Genomic DNA, 21,806 nt, shown 5'->3' on the forward strand with positions numbered 1-21,806 from the left:
CTAAGGCAAGATTTCTAAAGGAAGGACCAGCTACACACACACACATACATACATACCTTGTAACTGAGCCCCTCCGTGTTGTAAGCAGGGTAAAAGTAGCTGCAGTACTCTTAGCAGTATATTAATCCACGTTTTCCTGTGACAGTGGCTGCCTTTTTGGACGTCCCGTAGCCCCGCCATGCTGCCCTTTCGCTAGCAGCCAGCAGCGTTGTGTTGGAGAGAGGTTTTTCTCTCTCACGCCAGACTGTACGTTCTCTCACTGCTCGGTCCTCCCCTCCCTGTTCCGCGCCCTGCTGCTGCTCGGCGGAGTCCCACTATAGATGCAGTACATCTTCTACACACTAGTTCTCGTTTGTTTGTTGTTGAAGTGAGTCGTTCAATGCATGATCTCTGGAATTCTAACCCTAATTACCAACAGCACGGGTGTAATTCTATCTTTGAATGCGTACACGGGAGGACTATCGCTCATGTCCAAGCAGTGTCCGAAGAATTTGATACGTTTAAAATGTGCTTTTAAATGGTAAAATTAGAAGTGGCTGTTTCATGTAATTTAACGCAATACTTTTTTATTGAATGAAAAGTACAAACCAAGAACGTTCGCTTTCGCCCAACAGCAACACATAACCAAAACATATGACCATTTTATAATTCAGACGAGATGCGACCAAAATGATTTCGGGTTGGAGCCAAACAATACTGACAGGATAAAATGCTGTTATCAGATATTATCGTAACTTATGAACACATAGGCAGGTACAGCGCGGTGGGCGTGGCATGTATTGATCCGGTGTCCCAACTCTTGGTGAAGAAACTGCTCAGTTGCAAGGCAACTTCAATGCTTCTACATACTTCTATGCTAAAACATTTAACAATCTATATCATTACTATCCTTGCAAATCGCACATTGACAGTCAAAGTCAGCAAATATCAAACAAAGCAAAGACCAATTATGTGTGTTATGTAATAGTGACTTTACATCCAAAAGTGTACATGAATTGACTCAATGCTTTGGCAAGTTTCCATCATTTAGTTCCTGTACAATAACAAGCGTATAGCAATCTCCAAGTTGAATCAACAATTTTATTTCCCAAAAAAGTCAAGCGTATTTACAAGATGTATAAACTCCCTAATGAACATCATAAGTAGATATACCGTATAAATAAACATCTATATATTTTTTTGCCATATGGCATATTATGTGGCGCGGTCAACAACTTCCATCTTTCCAAGACAAGCTGTAGCTTGACTCGGTTTAAATTAAATGGCACTTTACAAAAGGGGATTCAACAACTAAAACAAACATGTGATAGAAATGTTATAGTAATTAAAGTTGGTGGGTCATCTGTATTTTTTAATACCTCCTTGATACCTTGAACACTTTTCTGGGTACAGCCTACTTGTTTATCTCAAGCTAGCCTCTGGTGCTACATAAAATATATACATTTTTCGTGGCAAAGCTGATCCAATTTTAACAAAAAGGTAACATGGTTGAACTTAAAATTAATATAAACCTCACTGAATAGCAACTTAATTTATTGTAATTGGCTTAAGTTGTTTCGCAGCTATTTACCATGAACTGTGTTTGAGGAGATATGGTCAATCCATGTAGTCAAAGTCCTCGGGGATTCCAAAGGCTTTGTCAATGCTTCTGTCATCAAAGGAAAACTTTCTCTTTGCCCAGGACTTGATCGAAAAAATATTGTCTGAAAAAGAAAAACTTGAATTGGAAATGGCCTGAAAAGGTTCTTTGAAGAATTAATAGAAAAAAAGAGTGAGGGGATATAGAATACTCTTTAAATACATTATAAGCATGTATTTAATGCAGAACCAATCTTGTAACAATTTTTCTTTTTTTTAAATAAATGTTTTGATTTCATGTCTGTGGGGTATGTGTTAACAAATGATATTCATTAAACTCTCAGGCTACAATTTCCAACCATAATAAATGAAGTAATGTTATCCCATTCTGCTCCATGTAAAAACAGAATATTAGACATTCTTTAAAGCTGGTTTGTAACTCGTATATTCAACAATGATGAGTGATTAAGCAAGCAAGCATGAGTACAATTTGACAATGACATTCAACAATGATGAGTGAGTTAGCAAGCAAGCATGAGTACAATTTGGTGTACTAATTAATTAATCTCCATAGCTTCCACTCCCAAACAGGACCACACAATGGACCTTCCATATGCTGGACCTCTCATGTTACAAGTATCCAAGTTGGTCCACGTACCTGTCCACCGGTCGACTGCTTGTTTTGCCATGTTGTTTGACTTTCCTGGGGGGCATAATTAGGCATAATAAGCACTCTGTAAATATAGTGATTATTGCTGTTTTAGTAGTTGTGGTAGGAGTAGTTACCTGTTCAGAGGCATGGCTTACTATAGTTTAAACTGTCAACAAAATAATGTAAATGTTTGCCAAGTTGTTTTGTTACAATACCGGACAGGCCAGTAAAGCCTAGAAAGAGAAATGCATTTGAACTACTGTTCAATGATTTGAATGTAGCATTTGGGATAATGAGGTAATTAGATATAATCAATCAAGAATTGGCCTACAACACTAAATAAAAATACCTATTATGCAGAAGTGGTGAAACATAATTTAGTTTAAAAACAACAACAACATGTGCAATAAAGACACATGCATACACAGACACATGGCCAATGTTTATCTTTGTTTTACATTATAGGATGGGCTTGGTAAAAACATGGAAAAACTGTGGTTGAACTCCAGCCAACCTTCAACTTTTTAACATAGTCCCCCCTGAGTCAGAGCATGACGGGACCCTACTCTGTCATCAGGGTCAGACCATAGACATGCTATCATACACCTCTTAAATCCCAGTGTGCCTGCAGAGATAACATCTTCCCTTTTCTAAATGGCACATTCGTGAGCATTAAAACTTTTTACTGTCACAAAGTATTCAGAGTGACTGATGCAAAACATGCAGATCAGGAGTTTCCCTCTCCTCATTGTGTAATGAATTTGGTCACTTGCTTTCATTGAAATCCAAACCATCACTCCACCAGCTGAGCGATTGGATTTCAACATACCTTACCATGACACATGACACATGATTAGACATCCCTGCCATGTGATTGGTTGACTTACCTATGAATACAGACATCCTAGATACTGACAATGTGACTATATGGGTTCCCAATGCATCTTGCTTCCTTCAAAGTGGCCTTTTGATTTAGAGGTTTGGCTGTGATCTAATAACCTGGGGTACATTTAACCACCAAGAATGGGACGCCCTTTGAAACAATACATGTCTCTCGATGACAGCATGGAGATCCATCACTTTGACACTCAGTGGTGAAAACAACCATCCCTTGTGGGACCAGCCTTGGTGAAGGAACATCTCCTTCTACATAACTAGCAACACGCCCAACAACTTTAGACCTCAGACAAAATTCTCAACTGGGCAGCGTCCGTTTAGCTCCCATAGGAACCAAGCATGGATGCACACCAACTAAACATCCAAGCTAGCAGGCCTAGAAATGACATGGTTAATTCGAAATACCACAGGGTCAAGACCCGGAAGTAGGCTGGCCCTCATCTGTTTGTAGCTAGTTTACACATCTCTTGCTTATAAAGTAAGTGGCACTCTTGAAAGTAAAAACGTTTATGGTGTGGGAAAAGTTTGATTCCCACCACTTATCCCTTTATTGTTACAAATTATGCTTACGCTTTCACCACTTTATCTTACAAATTTGGTAAAGTTAAGGTAATGGTAAGAGATTGGTGAAAATTATGGATGGTTTATTTTAATTTTTTTTTTTTAGGTAAGAGGGTTAGGTTTAGGGTTTTAACCCGGGGTCCTTTATGCAGGTTAGAGCTGTTAGTATCAAACCGTTTTAGTCGTGGTACTTGGAGATGTTGTGGTTAAGACAACATCAAATGATTCTAAATGCCGATGGAAATAGTGTGTTTAAACCAAACAGGCATTGCACTGTATAACAGTACATCAGTCATATAGTAGCCTATAATTGAAAGTGCTTTTCACCGCAAAAGGAATAAGTAACATTTGTTAAAGTAATAAACAAAACCAGGAGACTGAAAAACTTCTTTAGTATATACTCACTCATTTCCTTAATCACTTCCGGGTCACATTCCCGGTATTTCTCTAACTCAGCTTGTAGCTGGACCTGCTCTTCTTTAAGGACCTTTAACTCCGTCAGCAGAGATTCACGTTCATTCTACACACACACACACACACACACACACACACACACACACACACACACACACACACACACACACTTTTGAAAATGGCTTTATATTTAAATGTGTGTTTGGTATTGAGAGGTTTGATTGTTCTTACAGTTTCCTGGCGTCCAACTTTCGCCTTTTCCACAGCCGGCTCCACTAATGCTTTGCGCTGCTTTGCCTCAGTATGCTAAAGATTACACCAGAGTTTTACTCATTATAAGCAGATACTTCATTTCAAATTGACGAACATTTAATTAAGGAACAACAGCAAGTAAGGACTTAGACATCTATCTTGAGGAGGACTACAGGTTACAAAGGGGAAATTCAACCCAGTACCCCTTCAAAGCTACTACACTAGCTACTGGCTATTTCAACAGTTTTCTTCATATCTTTAGCCTCATAGCATAAGTGCCCAATTCATATTTTTGCCAAATTGTGATATCTAACCTAACTCTACTCTCCTATTCCTAATCAGAGCAATTTTACATTCCATAATAACTATCTGCCCAAGTCATCTATTTAACGCTAAATACAAGATGAACCATAAAATTTGTCTTAGGCAACTATGGAATGAGGCTAACGATATGGGGATGTTATCGACTTGAGACACTTAACCTCTAATTTGAAGGATCCATCTCTGTATTCACTCTCAGTATATCCTGAATATACAAATACTGTATAGAACACTGCGATGGAATCTCTGTCACCTGTTTCTCTAGATCCTGGAGTTTACGCTTGCGGGCGTGCAGAGCTTTGCTGGGGAAGGCCCAGTAGTAGTTTGACGTTCCCACTCGCTCAGAGTCCACCATGTTGTCATCCACCAAGCTCTGCAGCACGTCCTTCACAGACATGGGCGCTTCAGGACAGTGGAGACAGAGTATGTTTCTCATTAGTAGCACACGTCCCACTTTCCATTGCTGCATTTCAATACTGATAAATATGAAAATACTGGTTGGTATATAGAAAAGCCTTCTTTAGGTCAATAGCATGGACGCTTATTTACACAAAACCTCTGATTATACAACAACATCAGAAATACACATGTCTGATTTAATACAAATGCGGATACAAATGCATGTATCCCAAATGGGATTCAGAATGGATTATTGGATTTTGAGATGACTTGTATAAAGCAAGAGGTCCTCAAATGTTTCAGTGGTCAACCTAATCTATATGGAGACTATGGAAAGAAATCTGACTACACACCAGGAACACAAACAAGCATTGTGCCAGATTGTTGCAGAAGGATGATTGAGCCAATAGGAAAACTTTCTGGTTCACTTTCTTGAGAAGGTGCTTTGATGAACACAACACATGTTCTGGTTTTCACCTAATGGCATGTGCACAATGCACCTCTAGCTGTACATATTGTGCAACAGAAGGCTGCATCACATTCTACCCTTACTGGGGCCAAAACATACTTCTTAAACATCCGATAAAACAGCAACTAGACCACCATGCAGCCTAACATACATGATCTATACCTGATCACTTGACACTTAACAAGAAAGCTGCACTCAAGAACAAAAGCAAGGACTGATTATGATAGTTGTGAATGCAACAACATTGAAACTGCCTTTGACCATAGTTACCACCATCATGTAAAACATCAATCTTCTTTTGTTTAGTTGATCCACTGCCCAAGAGGCCACTATTCTATATGTTGAAACAACATCCCCAAGTACTCAAGAAGTTTAAAACATTTAAAATCAAATGTTTGACTTTCCTACAGTTCTGCAATGCACAGAGACAGGCGTGTGTCTCACATTTCAGCATTTCACCGGTCACACTTCCCACATTGTGATCTGCACTCACTTATGCCTTTGGTCTTGGGAGCAATTTTTTCAATGTCTTTCAGCTGAAAGACATCTTTCTGGAAAGAGTAAGCGTATGGGATAATATAATGCAATATTATAGGCAGTTACCTCATAGGAGTACTTTTGATCGTATCGAGATGATGCCACTTCATTATCGTGTTGCACAGCATCACAGTACACATGAACAGGGTTGCAAACCCATATACAAACTAGATGTAAATTTAAAATCATTATCAAATGCATGTACCGCACATGCAAAACAGGATTCTGAAAGGGTATTAGTTGCTACGGAAACCTCCTTTACCCTACTCAATATGTTCGGAAGGAGATTCAACATGCTACATCTAGCCTACTAATATGTACATACAAACAAGTATAATTGCGTGTATGAGGTATAATTGTATAATCACTATCTACTGATTGATTCTTGGAAATGTATTTGCAATTGATCGCCTTTATATTTTAAAGACGTATGAACTAGGAGAAGCAACTTACCGTTTCGAAAAAAATCTCGATCATGCGACTTCTCTTCTCTTCCAAACTTAGCCCTTTCTTTTTTGACTGTAATTGGAAAGACAATTAAGTCAAATTTTAGCTGACTTTTTGGAGGACTAATAAAAACATACATTATCAACAACATACTTGAACCAACAGAGATGTAATTGATGTGCCAAATTAATAATCAACCGAGAAACTGCAGTCAACATTAGAACTGCATGGCCAACTATTAACTTTACTTCTACTTATCGGAGATGAGATAACAATTGGATATGCACTTACCATTGTGATGTTGAATAAGATCGGCTACCGTGTCCACCTAATTCGGTTTATGGAAATTGTATTGCATATGATAGCGTAAAGGTGTCGGAGGCAAGAACGTTTGAGTGCCTAGTACAGACTGACACCGTATTTCCCGCGGTGGTCCGTCATAATCAACATTTCCGGTTCCTAGAAAAAGAGGGAGGGACCACAATGAAAAAAGACCGGGCCGGGGCATGGACCGTGCTGGGGTCACGGTTGTTGTTTATCGTCCCAGCTGTGGAAATGCAAATAAACAACTTGTCGGGTTTGTTTAAGAGATGCAAGGGAGATACAGTTAATGCGTATCGGTTTGCTTGTTAGGGTATTATTAGTTAGAGTAAAGATAGGAAATGCCATGTTTTGGTTTTAGGCCAATATATAGAGAGATATTGTATGTTTTATAATGGGAAAGCGTGAGGATAAGGTATATGGGTATATTGGGGTTACATCCGATTATTTTTGTACAACTATTTGGAATTCAATTGGAAAACTTTTACCCATTTCCCTGATTTGGACTGTGCTCGGCCTGCATAATTTCAGAGGACACACGTCGGAGACAGAGTTCTATATAATGGCCTCATAGCTCCCTCTTGTGGTGTGGTGCTTCGCCATTAGCTGCGTTTCCACCCCCCTGCTTTTATGCGAATTTGAAGTATCGAATCAGTAAACGGTGATGGAAGCATAATTCACATAAAAATCCTCTAATTCGCAAAAAAGTTTTTCCGCTTGCTTGAGGTGGTTTTTAACTTATGCGAAAGAGAGTAAAGGCGTAAAATGGGAGATGGAAACACACTTTTCGAAACAGCTGTGACGTAGCGAACATTGAACACTGACAACGTCTTTCCGATTTCCGCATAACGACCGGTGTTACACCGAATTCTGCGACCCACCGAAAAGTGTGACCCCAGGGGGCGCTGTTGCATATTTTTTGCAATATGCACGAGTTTGAAGCGTAGACAGGCATGACAAAAACATAAATAAAACATTAGATCTCCCCCAACCAATTACCTTTTTATTAAATGTGCTTAATAAATACATTTGTTTTGATTTGATTAGCATTTTACAGACCCATACACTTATAGGACGTTTAGTGCGGTCCTTCACCGTTGCTTATTTACCCATAAAAAGCTACAGTCAGTGTTAAATTACGCTGATTTACCTTTGAGCATTTCCTATTATAGGCTACTGTGTAAAACGCTGCTTAGAATTAATGTTAGTATCAAGAAAAGAAGGACCCATCGGTGGGGGGAGAGCTTTTGTTTTATTTATTTGCGTAGAGATTGAAGCAAAACAAAATAACCACAAACAAGTTCCTTTATTTTTCTTGTCATGATCTGTTATATTGTAGACTCCATTCTTATCAGTACAAAGTTGCAAGACAACAGTAACCTGTTGTTTTACTAGTAGTTGATTTAGCTAACCTGAATATTTACAAGCCTCCTCTTGATACACTGACATAAAAACTACTGTCTTTCAACCACTTTGCCTTATCAGTGACGGTCCTCTGTTATTAATCATCATATCATTTACACAAACGCTGTTCATACTTCCATCGCTTTGGCGGGCCCTCTAGTATATTCAATATAGTGCATAGTCGCATATAGTGCATACCCACTTTTTGCGCCACTGAACAGCAGTAGCCTGGCAATACTTCTTGTAAATTATAACACTATTTATTTACACATTCCCTTGCCTAACATTCACTTATATAGGTCTACACGTTTAGCAACGGGGGCTTCCGCATGGTAGGCCTATTTCCAATGAGAAGCTCACCCCCCCTGGTACGAGTAATAGGTCTAATCAAGGAAAATTAAATTATGTGATTGTTGAATAGCCCTCGGAATATTATCAGTTTAAGGGCCTCCTTCAAATCACGTCGGCCTTTCCTCCGGTCAACAGTGATAAAGGAAGCTATGAAATGGTTTCTGTTTCGGTTGTAGACCTATAGCCAATAGTTCTTCCTACTATACGGTCCGGGAATCCACGAGGCTTCACACATCACCCACTTTGCCTTTCACTTCTAATCTAGATAACGAAGAGCACTTTCGGACGGTGGTCGTCGTCGACTCCTATGAATTTATAATCAAAAGAAGATGAATATGTTGCCTCTTTGTCTGAGTTTCTATCTCGTCGGGTGCATGTTGGGAGTGCCTTGGGGGAGCGACGCTTGTATGCCTATAGGTGAGCCAGATTGTTATAAATACGATCTAACGGTGCCCATGGCTGTTCCTTTCGTCCTTCGTTTCATCGCACGTCGACTTGAATTACATTTTAATGATCTACTACACATCGTGAAAGTTCATTTAGACAATTAGGTTACAGAACAAAAACAAATCTAGTCTGGAAGAATGTCATCTTTTACTTTCTTTCTCCTTTTCTCACAGGTGGATGTCCTATTATGATCACTCCCCCCCGAATAGTTGTGCAGTACGGATCTCCATTCTATGCCGACTGTTCGAGTTGTGTAAACGACTCTTGTGAAGAGATGAAATGGGAGACCCCGTTGGGATCACATGAAAGGTTTAATAACTCGGATGACGGAATGAACAAGACGATCTTACGGTTAAATGTGGACAACGCCACAGAATGGGACATGAGGACCATGTGCTTCGAGATCGCAAATTCAGACTGTTGCACTGTTCTAGCTGTCACCTTATACAGTAAGTTCTATCACCATGCTGGAGGGGATCTCTCACAAGTAAGGCTGGTCGCAATTCAAATTGTTATGGTGGTCGACTCAAATGTTATTGACAAAATATAGCGGATTTTAGAAAAAGAACAAAGGTCATAGACAGGGCCGCTGCTGGCCATTTGTTTTTTTTTAAGACAAAACAACGGTGGGCCTCTTCATAACTAATTTATATATTTTTTTAATTCAATAATGTAATATTTTTTTTATTTTTTTTATTTTTTTTACAAACCATAATTTTTGGTGCCTCCCCCAGGTACTTGGTGCCCTACGCACTCTGCGTACTCTGCGTATAGGGAGCGGCGGGCCTGGTCATAGATGTAAAAGTGGACTCTCGAGAGGATGCCCATGTCCTCTTATAAGTTTACCGTTTTGATAATGAATGACCTGAACTAAACTGACTACCTAACTATACAAAGGCTTTGATCTGTGGGCCCTACGCTCGATCACCATCATGGTGTTACCTTGGAAGATAGTAGATAGATGTTGTTGTGCGCCCACTGCTGTCCTAGCTGACTGGTTTCCTAGTGTGTCACGCGTGACCGCGCATCCCCCGAGTTCTCATCTGCACCTTCGTCGCAATTCCAACAACTTACTACCAGTGTTTTATTTTGTTGTATGCATATAGGAGGTTTGCAATGCAAAAGGTAACCAATTATCCTAAACCAGCCCAAGCCGAGATGAACCCCGGATACCGGTTTCGTTCAGTATGCCACGGTGATGTTGGTAATCCAACGGTTCCCCAACTACCTTATCTACCTTATAAATATAGTTGCGTATCAGAGGGCGTGATCAAATCCCAAGTCAATGCATTATTTTTAGGTCAGTTATGAGACATTCATTTAAATCATCACTAGGGTTGTACTTTACTTTAATGCGATACTCTGCAAGACATGCCTATTTACACCAGGGACAATCAGAATCAGATTCAGAAAAACGTCATTGTCTGACATGACACGACAATGAGATACAAAATACATACAAAATACGGGTTGTAGGTGGAATTTTCCAGATAGCTCGGAAACCAGTTGGCTCATAACACCAGTAGGTGAAGTGCAGCGTGCTGGAGCTCACTTTAGTGTTTGTGTTTGCAGAACCTCCGGACAACGTATCCATCAGCTTTGTAAACCACACTGGCCCACTGCTTGAAGGACATCAGTACACCCTCCAGTGCCTTGTCCAGAACGTTGCTCCTATCCAGAACCTCGCCGTGACCTTCTACAGAGGAGACACCATGCTGAACTCGTTACAGTCCAACAGGACCTCTGAGAAGAAAACGGCGACGTTTAGCGTCAGCATAATCTCCAGCAGAGAGTACGATTGGGTCCAGTACTGGTGTGAAGCCAAGCTGAACCTGGGACAACAGGGTCCACCTCCTGTAAGGAGGTCGGAACGCCTAACAACCACTGTGTACTGTGAGTTTACTTCAAATATTAGAGTGGCTCGGTGGTCCGTATCAAAACTATAACTTCATGACGTCTGCAATTTGAATATAAGCACATGACATGCCTGAGAATCTGCTCAGTCAGTGTATTTATGATTCAAATGTTGAGCTTTTTTAACTTCCCCCGTTTTCTCATCAGTCAAACCTATGACGGGGCATGGGTCTTCGCCAGATCCTATTTCCATCACAAAAGGGGAATCCTTCCAGTTGAACTGCACAGCCCATTCCAACCCTAGTCCAGCCTACAGTTGGACTGGTCCTGACAACGCCACAGTCGTCAGCGGCAGTTATTTCTTCGTGCAGTCGGCTGGTTTTGAACACGAGGGCCTGTACGTTTGTGCCGCCAGCAACAGCCAGGGAAGCACAACTGTGAAGTTCAACGTGGATGTCAGCGGTATGTTCAATGTGTTTAACCTATCTGCTTCTGAAGCGCATCCTTTCCTTATTTTACAAACCTGGTCTTCTTTTATAGTTAGGCATGCTCCAACCTTGATCGTACGCTCAGCAGTGGGATTGTAGTTAACTTCACTTAGCAGGCGGAAGGGCCAGTAATGAAAAGGAATTTCTGATTCTTAACCCCCTAACCCCCCTGACTGGAAATAGGATAAAAACAGAAAGGTATTTAAAATATCTCAACTGAAATTACCCTTACTGGTAACATTGTCCGCATCCTTATTTCTAAGTTGCATAAAAAGCAACTTGCACAAAAACCCCTTAAGGGGTTTTTGTTTATACTGTATGTATTCAGGAAGTCTCGAGGTTAACAACCTCTTTATCAATAGAACCCTTTTAGAAGTGATCGCATTCGGACTCCTCTGAATTTAAAGTTCGCAAGTCGGCTCAGAGAATTATGAACTGAATGATTGTTTTTTTTCATGGTTCTCCTTTCTGACCATTTGTCTGTCTGTCTTTCTCTCTTTCTTTCTTTAGTTGACTGGTTGCCTATCATCATAGTCGTGGCAGTGCTGTTGTTGATCATCTGCGTGGTCGTTGGTTGGTTTGTTTACAACTTTTACTACAAAAAGACCAAGAGGGGACAGTACCCAATTAGTGAGGTTTTCAACAGATACAATGCTGAGCTTTTGGGTGTGGCCCGATAGCTGCCAACTGCCATTCCTGGAATGAAATGAAGAATGTACTGTTGATCCTCCCATCTGAGTTGTATATCATACTCATTGCTGTCTTCCTTTGTGGTCTGGCATCCAAGACCAGACCAAAGTGGAAATTCATAGGGGTTGGTTATTGTAATTAATAAGGGTGGGAAAAATAATGGATTCTTCGATGCATCGAGATTCTCTCTAAAATGATTCCGTCTTGATGCAGATAAATTAATAATCTGAATAAAAAAATTAATAATAGTATTAATTTGTTCGCCTGCTGCAACATTATGTTCACCAGAGAGGGATAATTTTAGTAATTTTAAAATGATTTAATTTATCTTCAGTCTGTATTGGCCAATCTGATTTGTCTTGACACAATTGCGATTCAGCCTACGCAAAGCATACACGCAAACTCACAGCCAGACACAAGAAGTCCTTCTAATTCAAGAGCAGCTTTTTCTTTAATGGCAGAGAAAACAAAGATTAGAAAGAAAAGAAAACTGAAACCTATTTTTTACATACTTCCATATTGTGTTCTAATGCAAGCTGCATTGATTATTGCATTGTTCATAGAAAGTCATATTTGTGACAAAAGCTTTTAAGTTAAGTTAATTCATCTGTTGATGTCTTTAATGATCACCACAAAAGTAGGAAGTGATTAGCAAACTCTGAGTAGGAGTTTGCTAATGGAATGTACATAAAATAAATTGTTGCATCGAGATGCATCGATAATCGTTTTAGAATCAAATCATTGACCTCATAATCGAAATCGAATCGTGAGGTGCCAAGAGATTCCCATACCAAGTAATTAACAATAATTTTGTACAGGCCGGACTTTCTTGATACTATTTTTATATGATTGGGGGTGATTTTGTATTAGAAATTGCCTTCCTGCTGTATGATTTAATCAACTTTTATTAAACACTTTTCTGCTTAAACAATTTTCTGTCTAAATTCTGTAATGGGGGTCTTGATAACAGCTTATTACAGTGTACAACTAATGTAATTTCAAGTCATTATACTTTTTTTATATATATATTTCTTGAAGTTTCTTGAAGTCTTATTAAGAGCACACAATCAATGCAAATATTAACCATGCAGGGTATATGTATTAAGGGGTTGACGAGACCAGCCTGGCGACCTAGGCTACAGTGAATAATAACTCATAATTCAAATTCATTTGTATATGTATCAGGTCATGTCAAATCATGTTTGATTTCAATTCCAGTTCCGCTTCTCCCCGAATTGCGGTTCTCTTATTTTCCAGAACACCACCCATTAGTCCCTTCATTAAACTCATCATCGGGTGGTACTCACTACGCCACTCATCATTCTGTGAATGGATGTCTCCATCGGCCGTCACCCGACCCTCTGTACATGTAACTGAGCAGAACCAGAAGCAAGGATAAGCAGGGCCACGGCCCCCCTGGAAGTGCTGAAGAGGGGGTCGACAAGAAGGAGGGAATGAGGAAGAGGAAGGAGGCGACGAGGGGAAGGGCGGAGCTGGAAAAGGCCCGGCAGGGACGTGTAGAAACTGAGGAAGGGTCGAGTTCAGCAAGGTGAGGAAGAGGAGGAGGAGGAGGAGGAGGAGGAAAAAAATCTCGGACGATGGACTACCCACCTTGATGGTCACTCCACGTCTGGCCTCTTCCCTTCTTCCCTTCTTTCCTTTGTCCTCAGAGTGTCTTCAACATCACATCCTCAACAAAATAGGAGACGGATGAAGACGGGGAGAAGAAACCTTTGTGGAGAAGCATGGGAAACAGCACTTTGGTAGGGTGTTTCTTGAAAGTTGTACATTTGCCCCGTATACGCCTCTGTTTTTTGTGTTGATCTAATTGTTTGTTGTGTTGATGTAGTTCTTTGCCTCCCCTCAGCTCACAGCGGAGAGTCCCCTGGAGTGCTGATCCGGTTTGTTTAAGTGAAGCAGGGTCTGCCTAACACCATTGGCCCACAATTATACAGCAAGCTGAACTGTCTAAAAAGCTGACATATTATATCAACAGGTGTTAGTGTGATTAGCCGTTACCGTTTTGAAAATCTGCCTCTTCTGACATCACAAGTGGGCGTGTCCACCTAGATGTGTGATGGATAGATCAGTCTACCAGCCTACCCAGTCGACTGTAGCAAACGTTGCTCATCTATCCGTCATTCATCTAGGTGGATGCCCACTTGTGATGTCAGAAGATCACACTCGCACCTGGTAGTATAATATGTCACCTTTAAGCGACATATGCTTTGGCTACAATTTCCTTTTGCATCTGTATATGTGTACGTGTGTGTGTGTGTGTGCACGCGTGCGTGTGTGTGTGTGTGTGTGTGTGCGCGCCAAGCATGCTGAGGGGCTGGGAAGACAGCCAGAGCTACCTGTCGGACCACCCTCACCTGGTGTGAATGGAGACCGCCACTCAGCAGGTCACCATGCGATTAAAGTAACAGGTGGATGAGGTGAGACAAGCATTATGTTGATCTACGCATGTTTCCTTTTCTATTATGGTATGTTCTGTATCTGTTTATTTTAATAGATATATACATTTGTGGTGCTTGTGCTTTTTTTTTTTTTCTAAGGGATTTTTTTTATGGGCTTTTCTGGACAGGATGTCTAGTACTGCCATCTAGTACAGGACAGCCGATCAGAATTCAACCTAGATGTACGACGGCCAACTCCCCGCTGCTTCGACTCTCAAGGTTGGGCCGAAGGTCTTGGATGAGCTCTTATTGTAGTCCACACTATCAGATTTAGGATTAATCTCTAAAGCCTGATGGCGAGCTCAAATCTGGGTGAACGGGGCGTGTCACCGTGTTTTGCCCTTATATTTGTTTCGACCAATCATGTTGCTGGAAGCAGGAATCTGTAAGCGCAGGATTGGTGAACACGACGTTGGCCATCAGTATTAAACTGTAAAAAAAGTATCTCTAAAGGTTCCAAATCAACACAGTTTAGACTGGCTCCTGTAGAAATTATTAAAAGCCCTTCAGAAAGCTGAAGGAGGAGGAGGAGCAGGAAGAGGAGGAGGAGGAGGAGGGGGAGGAGGAGGAGCAGGAAGGAGGAGGCGGAGCGGCAGGAGGAGGAGGAGGAGCAGGAAGAGGAGGAGGAGGAGGAGGAGGAGAAGGAGGAGGTGGAGCGGCAGGAGGAGGAGGAGGAGAAGCAGCAGGAGGAGGAGAAGGAGGAGGAGGAGCAGGAAGAGGAGGGGGAGAAGGAGCAGGAAGAGGAGGAGGAGCAGGAAGAGGAGGAGGAGAAGGAGGAGGTGGAGCGGCAGGAGGAGGAGAAGCAGCAGGAGGAGGAGAAGGAGGAGGAGGAGCAGGAAGAGGAGAAGGAGCAGGAAGAGGAGGAGGAGCAGCATCAGGAGTAGAAGGAGCAGGAGCAGCAGCAGAAGAGACTAGGCCCAGGTGGTCTGTAACCCGCAGGTCTATGAGTCTCTCTCTAAGGTAGAACACACCTGTGAGTCACATCAGAGGTAACCTTTGTTCTTATATAGTTATGATTTGGGGATTACCAGCGGTTACTTCTATGTCTTATGTTATTACATTAGTTTGTCAAACGTTGCATGGACAATGGCCGTCTGGTTATTGGGCAGCACTGTACAGAGATTGGGTTTAGAATGTGCTATCATTCAGTTGTTCAATCAGTTGAATCTATGGAGCTACTCAAGCATGTAGTCCTTGCTCCTTGTGTTCAGATGCCCAGCACAAGTGTAAAAAAAAAAAAAAAACGCGATTTAGGTTTTTGGCTCACATGATCGGCATATATATCGCGTTAAAAAGTTTTTTGTTTTTTTTTCAATGACCAAAATAATCTCGACTATGGTTTTTACCTTAATCTGGCAGCCCTACTGTTGAACTGACAGTTAAACGGTTCCTACCGCAGCCACACCCGCGACGCATCCATCCACCCTAGACATTTTGGATAAAAGCATCTTACCCAAATGGGAAATAGCATTAGGGAGCAGGATAGTGTACGAAGCTGGGCTGATGGTTTGATACCCAATGTCCAAAGTCTCACTTGTAGACATCCTTGAGAAGCATGCTTAACCCCAACCTGCTCCTAAAGGTCATGTATAATGACATAGGTATACATGTTAAAAAACGTAAACAGAATAGTCACTGAGAGAACCTGAAGTGCTGTTTCTTGTAGGGAACAGCACAAACAGGAGGCCATGTTCCTCTTGGCGCGCTGTATTGATTCTGGGCTCTGGACCCCTGGCCTGGGAAGGGACAGGGATGAAGAAAAAGTGTAGAATTCACAAGAAGCTTGAGAAGAACAAGGGGCAAGTCAACCTACCACTGACTAACGCACAGAAACAATTCATTCTATTATTTATTCAATTCATCTTCAATTTGATACACGTGTCCCATGCAAAATTATTGTAAATTATGTATTTATGTATACAGTATAAATATGACAATTATACTAAAGTAAATAGAAAATGCAATTCCTTAGGTATTGACCTTACGATGATACAATTGAAATTAGTAATCAATCAAACTGTGTGTAACAATGGGTATTACAATGGCAGTGAACAAATGGAAACTGCTTTGAGGGCAACATATTGATTAACTCAACTTCACAGCTGAAAGACACAGGTAAGCTTGCTTTCTGGGGGCTCATGCCTAGCTTAATTGTCTTTTATCAGGATTTATTGATAGAATTACGATATATTAAAAATCGTCACGTCAGCACTGCATCCATTCGTACCACTTCATATGGGGTTGCCACAGAGACTGTAGAGGTCAATCCACCCGGAGCAGACATCCCACTACGTTTGTCAGAAGTCTCAAGCCTTAGTCTACTCTAAAACATACATTTCCTCTTTTGGCGTCATCCCAAAAGAAGAAGAAGAATATATATAACCTGCTGATGGTTGTGACGCCTGAGCTCTCTCTCTCTCTCTCTCTCTCTCTTTTTCTCTTTCTCTCTCTCTCTCTCTCTCTCTCTCTCTCTCTCTCGCTCTCTCTCCCCTCCTCTCTCTCTCTCTCTCTCTCTTTTTCTCTCTCTCTCTCTGTCACTCTGTCTCTCTGTCTCTCTCTCTCTCCGTCTCTCTCTCTCTCTCACTCTTTCTCTCTCTCTGTCTCTTGACCCTCCCTCTCCTTCCCTGACTCATTCTCTGTCACTCAGTCTTTCATAATTAATGGTGGGGTTTGATTGAGTGGCAAAGCTTCTTTGTGCAGTCACTCTTGTAAATAGAAAGCAATCACCGCAGGCTGAGGGCATACATCACATCTCATTAATGCCTGCGAAAGCCTGGCAAGGGACAAAGCATTAAAACACCACAACGTCACACTGGGTGGGCGTGTCCATCCGTGTGGGCGTGTCTGTGTGTGTCTGCGTGCATGTGTGTGTGTTTGTGTGCGTTCGTATGTGTGTGTGTGTGAGTGTGTTTGTGTATGTAGAATTTGTCTGTTTGTGTGTGTTCGTATCTATGTATGGGTGTGTGTGTGTGTGTGTGTGTGTTTGTGAATATGTGTGTTTTTGCATGTGGGTGCGTGCGAGAATGTATGTATGTGTGTGTGTGTTTATCATTGTGATATAGTCAGAGTCAAACATCATTATTCACTGGTCCACTTGTCTGTGTGTGTGTCTGGGCACAGATAAGAGGTGAGATATGTCATTCAGTGGTTTGTTTCATTGCCAGGGTGGGACCGTTTTGATGGATCAGGTGGGGCCTGATCCATCATGGCTGCTGTGGGATATGCAAACGGTAGGCGCGTGGTTACGTATCGCTGGCGAGTGCACCCCGGAGACCCTGTAGCCGATGGGATTGGTTTGGTTGGTCCTCTAGCCTATTTGGGTCCAGTCCAGTGCAACGCCGGCCCGAAGAGATGGTTGCTTTCAGAAAGATGCTTGACTACAAAATGGGCCACGAGTGGAAAGATTTATTCTTGAAAAATGAAATAAAAGATTCTGTGCGATGACTAGCATCCTGTCTACAGGTGCATTACACAAAAACAAAGACCTGCATGACCGCTGATGGAGCAATAGGTTTCAGGTGCAACGTGAAATACGGTAAAACGAGAGAGAGAGAAGGGGGAATGGAAATAGGTGGGAGGGGGGAGGAACGTGAAAGACAAAGTCAAGGCTGGTGGGGGTTTAGCCGCTTTGGAACAGCATCAATGGAGACACTGTGTGTGTCTGTGCGGGTGGGGGGAGGGGGGGGGACTCCTACGAGGTTGGAAAGGTGGGGAGTTGGGGGAGGGAGGATAGAGTGAGAGAGAGAGAGAAGCCGGGGGGTGGGGGAGGCACTGTGGCATGGGAAGGGGAGAGGTGTGTGTGTGTGTGAGGGAGAGAGAGAGAGAGAGAGAGAGGCAGATTGAGAGAGGGAGAGAGAGGTTCGGGAGGGATGTGTGTGTGAGAGAGAGAGAGAGAGAGCGTGGAAGAGAAAGAGGAGGGAGGGAGGGAAGCTGGGTGAAGCGACGGATATTCATGAAGCCGCCGAGTGTTTTCCCTGCTTCTGACCGTGACACACCGTCCGCCTGCAGAGAGAGAGAGAGACACGCAGAGACAGACAGAGAGAGAGGGAAATAGACTGAGATACAGAGAGAGAGAGGGAGCGCGGAAGAGAGTAGGAAGCAAGGAGATTGCAAAAGAAAGAAGGGCAAAGCCTGTCCTGCTGTTGATCCAGAGGCGATCAAGGTGAGTGTGTTGCTTTCTCTTACGCCCTACAGATTTATATCTGTGTGTGTGTGTGTGTGAGGCATGTTGCCTAACACACACACAAACACACACACACGCACACATACATAATGCATGTGCAGGCTGGTATGACAGTAGGTTCATCAACATGTATGAGGGAATGGTGGTGGGAGTGTTCCCTAGGTGGTCTCTCATAATAACCGGAAAGCTGATAGATTGCTTGCCAGCTTCACGAGCATCTCTCTGTGTCTGGTGGTTATAATGGAGACAGTTATGGTGTGTGTGACTGTGTCTGTGTTTGTGCGTGTGTGTTTGTGTTTGTGTATGATGTGTCCATGTGTGTGTGTGTGTGTGTATGTCTGTATGATGTGTGCATGTGGGTTGTGTTGTGTGTGTGTGTGCTTGTGTGTGTGTGTCCCTGTGTCACCTTGCACACCTTGGTGTGGCAACAAAGTGTTTCTTCAGTGTGTATCTGAGTGTGTTTGTGTTTCCATGCATGCAGGGTGTGTTGCTTGCTCTGCTTGACCCTGGTCCGGAGACATCTTGGCCAGTGTCTGTGTGTCTGCCTGCACGCCTGTCACAGCTCGGATGGGAACACAATACACACCGATACATCCCGAATCTGTACGATCCGTTGAAAATGAGGTCAACAATAGCTGCTCAGAGTAATTATGTAACATATTTCAGCCCTGCAGTAGCTGTATCTGTATCACATTGGTGGTATACAAGCCATCGATCTCTTGGTGTGAGTATTCACAATGTCCCGATAGTAAAAATACAGGCTATCTTCTTTTTTTTTTGCAGCAGTTACTCTATCTGTCACCATCAGGGGTGTCTGTGTTTTGTTGTTCATTTGTTAGTGTAGTGCAGTCGATCCCAAGATTTATCCTCAGGGAAAAGAGTCAACTGTGTTTTGTCAGCAATATAACTAAGTGGTGAAGAAAATGACGAGATGGAGACAGTCGAGTTTTGATTGTGACTATAGTTTTACACAGGAAGCGTACAGCTTGGATAGGACTACCATATTGATTACAACCAGCCCGTATACAATACCAATACCAGTATTGATAAAAGAAAAAAATGAAATAACCTTGATATCGTTGAGTCTTTTTACTCATTTTTAATATGAAATATTTGTTTTCTTCAGGGAATCGGGCCTGGAGCCAACCGAGATGCGGGTCTATGATTTCAGCCGGGGGTTTCAGAAGAGGACGACGACTCTGACACAAAACGTATAAATATTTCCTGTGGGGGAATCTGGATCAGAACTGCTCACCCGATTATAGAAAGCTGAACTGAGGTATAATGGAGCGTTTTCACCATTCCCATCAACACTGTTCGATCCAGAGGTGGCAGCCTGTCCTTGCATCCGTTCCCAGGTTAACCCATGGGAGCTTTTCCATGAATTAACGTCTACATCCCTCCATGGAATACGTTGTTTTGGACAGCATGACCTTCGACTGCTACAAACCATTGTCTAAACCGGCCAAATCACGACAAAAAGGGAACCCTCGGGACGAGGTTTTGGCCATTAAGTGGTGAAAAAAGGACCCCCTCGTGAAATGTGAATGTGTTCCTCCATGCGAATTCCAATAGGTGGTTAAAACAAGCAGACTAACTGGGAGTCAGGTTGTCCACCATCGCCCCGTTAGCCCCCCTTTGGGCAGGATTAAGTCCGGTTCGGAGGGATTTGAACATTTCAGGAGGACCCTGTGGAACACTGGCTGAGTCGGAGCCAATGGGGGCCGGTTAGGACCCGGTCTGCCCCCGGTTTGACCTTGCAGTGACATTTGACCTCCGGTCCTGGCGCTCCACCTGCTCTGCTGCCTGGGTTCTGGAACGCTCCGCCCTGGGGCCCAGAACGAGCCAATCAGAATGAAGAAGAGCCGCAGTGTGCTGTCGGTGACCAGGGAAGAGGTGAGGAGCGCAACATGAACAAAGCCCAATATCAGTCTATAGACATAAGGATGGATATAGTAAGAACACAGCACACAAGTGAACAAGTGGACCGAATATTTGTCTGATTTGGTTTCTGTGTGTGTGTTTGTGTGTGAATATGTGTATGTTTTGTACATGTGTGCGTGTGCGTGCTTGGTGTGGGTGTGTTTCTGTGCGTACGTATGTGTGGGGGAGCGATGTGCACGTGTGTGTCTGTGTGTGTTTGTTAGATAACAGATTCTCCAATGTTAGACGAGCATGGCGTGGAAGAGACGGGACGTTTTGTAACAGGGGCTTGTTCGGAGGTCCATGTATCTGCCTATGTTCAGGGATCCACAGCTAGATTTGTCTACCATCTTGGCTTAGAGACGCAAAAAGCCATTACTTGAGTGTTCTATTATTGATTATGCTGAGTGTGTGCCTTTGTGTGTTTGTGTGTGTGTGTGTGTGTGTGGGTGTGTGTGTGTGAGTGTGTGTGCAAGGGTGTATGTATGGTGTATATATATATATGCATGGATTTGAGCAGCTCTCCACATCTGGGTCTGGACAACATCAAACGCAGCATGGAAGCCACACGGCACTGTTGCCTAGCAACTGCTGCCATTCCCCCAGTGTTTTGTTGCTACGGTACTGCAGTGCAGATCAGACTCTTAGAGCTCGGTCTGTGGAGGCCTAACCCCAGACATGAACACACAAACACACACACGTACATGCATGTACATACATATACATACATCATGGATGTGTGATTAGGCATTCACCCAAAACACACATGAATACAAAATAGATGCATAATAAACTCATTGATATTCAGCACTACAGGATATTTGCCTGATCCTGGATATTTTTCATGTTTCATGGCTTTGTATATTCAGATAGCAGCATGTGTTAGCATGTAGCCACATGTAGCTATGTAGGCTAACAATCACATTGCCAAGAGTTGGCCACTCTGCTGGTTATTTACAGTATGGGTCAATTTTCCATTATCCTATAACTATCCTATAACTAACTCATTGTTATAATAATAACAACATAATTGTAGTCAAAGGCTATCTGTTTCTTAGTGCACACACACGCAATGCATATTCTTTCATGTTGTTAGTGATCATCATGTTCATCACATCTACTACTGAGTCATTCAGTAGACACTTTTTTTTCCAATTGA

General features: G+C 42.4%; 2 protein-coding genes, 1 long non-coding RNA gene and 1 pseudogene across 4 annotated transcripts in view; 2 read left to right on the plus strand and 2 right to left on the minus strand.

The window, feature by feature from the left end:
- Positions 1-224, minus strand: part of tmem131l (transmembrane 131 like) — a 33,328-nt gene extending 33,104 nt beyond the window's left edge. Inside the window, 1 exon segment of the mRNA XM_079729501.1 lies at positions 57-224. Within this exon segment, the coding sequence (XP_079585627.1) occupies positions 57-180 (124 nt within the window). The 5' untranslated portion in view covers positions 181-224.
- Positions 225-1,091: 867 nt separating this feature from the next.
- Positions 1,092-6,929, minus strand: mnd1 (meiotic nuclear divisions 1 homolog). The gene is made up of 8 exons (XM_079729507.1): positions 6,819-6,929; positions 6,534-6,599; positions 6,037-6,094; positions 4,929-5,077; positions 4,334-4,408; positions 4,094-4,208; positions 2,237-2,281; positions 1,092-1,703 (listed from the first exon to the last, which is right to left on the minus strand). The coding sequence occupies exons 1-8, from the start codon at positions 6,819-6,821 to the stop codon at positions 1,597-1,599; spliced, it is 618 nt and encodes a 205-aa protein (XP_079585633.1). The 5' UTR covers positions 6,822-6,929; the 3' UTR covers positions 1,092-1,596.
- A 1,857-nt stretch (positions 6,930-8,786) lies between these two features.
- LOC307070835 lies at positions 8,787-13,004 on the plus strand. The gene is made up of 5 exons (XR_013811580.1): positions 8,787-9,020; positions 9,224-9,499; positions 10,623-10,943; positions 11,112-11,366; positions 11,903-13,004. It is a non-coding gene; the product is annotated as an uncharacterized lncRNA (long non-coding RNA).
- A 7,574-nt stretch (positions 13,005-20,578) lies between these two features.
- Positions 20,579-21,806, plus strand: part of LOC307071366 (3',5'-cyclic-AMP phosphodiesterase 4C-like) — a 13,506-nt pseudogene continuing 12,278 nt past the window's right edge. The window contains exon 1 of the transcript in view: positions 20,579-20,620. The product of the transcript in view is annotated as a 3',5'-cyclic-AMP phosphodiesterase 4C-like (transcript). The remainder of the gene's footprint in view (positions 20,621-21,806) is intronic.

Source organism: Pollachius pollachius (assembly GCF_949987615.1).
Source record: "Pollachius pollachius genome assembly, chromosome: 2".
Lineage (NCBI taxonomy): Eukaryota > Metazoa > Chordata > Actinopteri > Gadiformes > Gadidae > Pollachius > Pollachius pollachius.

Coding starts and splice junctions, on each gene's coding strand:
- mnd1 (XM_079729507.1), bottom strand. Junction 4,209..4,333: donor AAGTTGGACGCCAGGAAACT/GTAAGAACAATC, acceptor GTGTGTGTGTAG/AATGAACGTGAATCTCTGCT. Junction 2,282..4,093: donor GGAAGTGATTAAGGAAATGA/GTGAGTATATAC, acceptor TATGCCCCCCAG/GAAAGTCAAACAACATGGCA.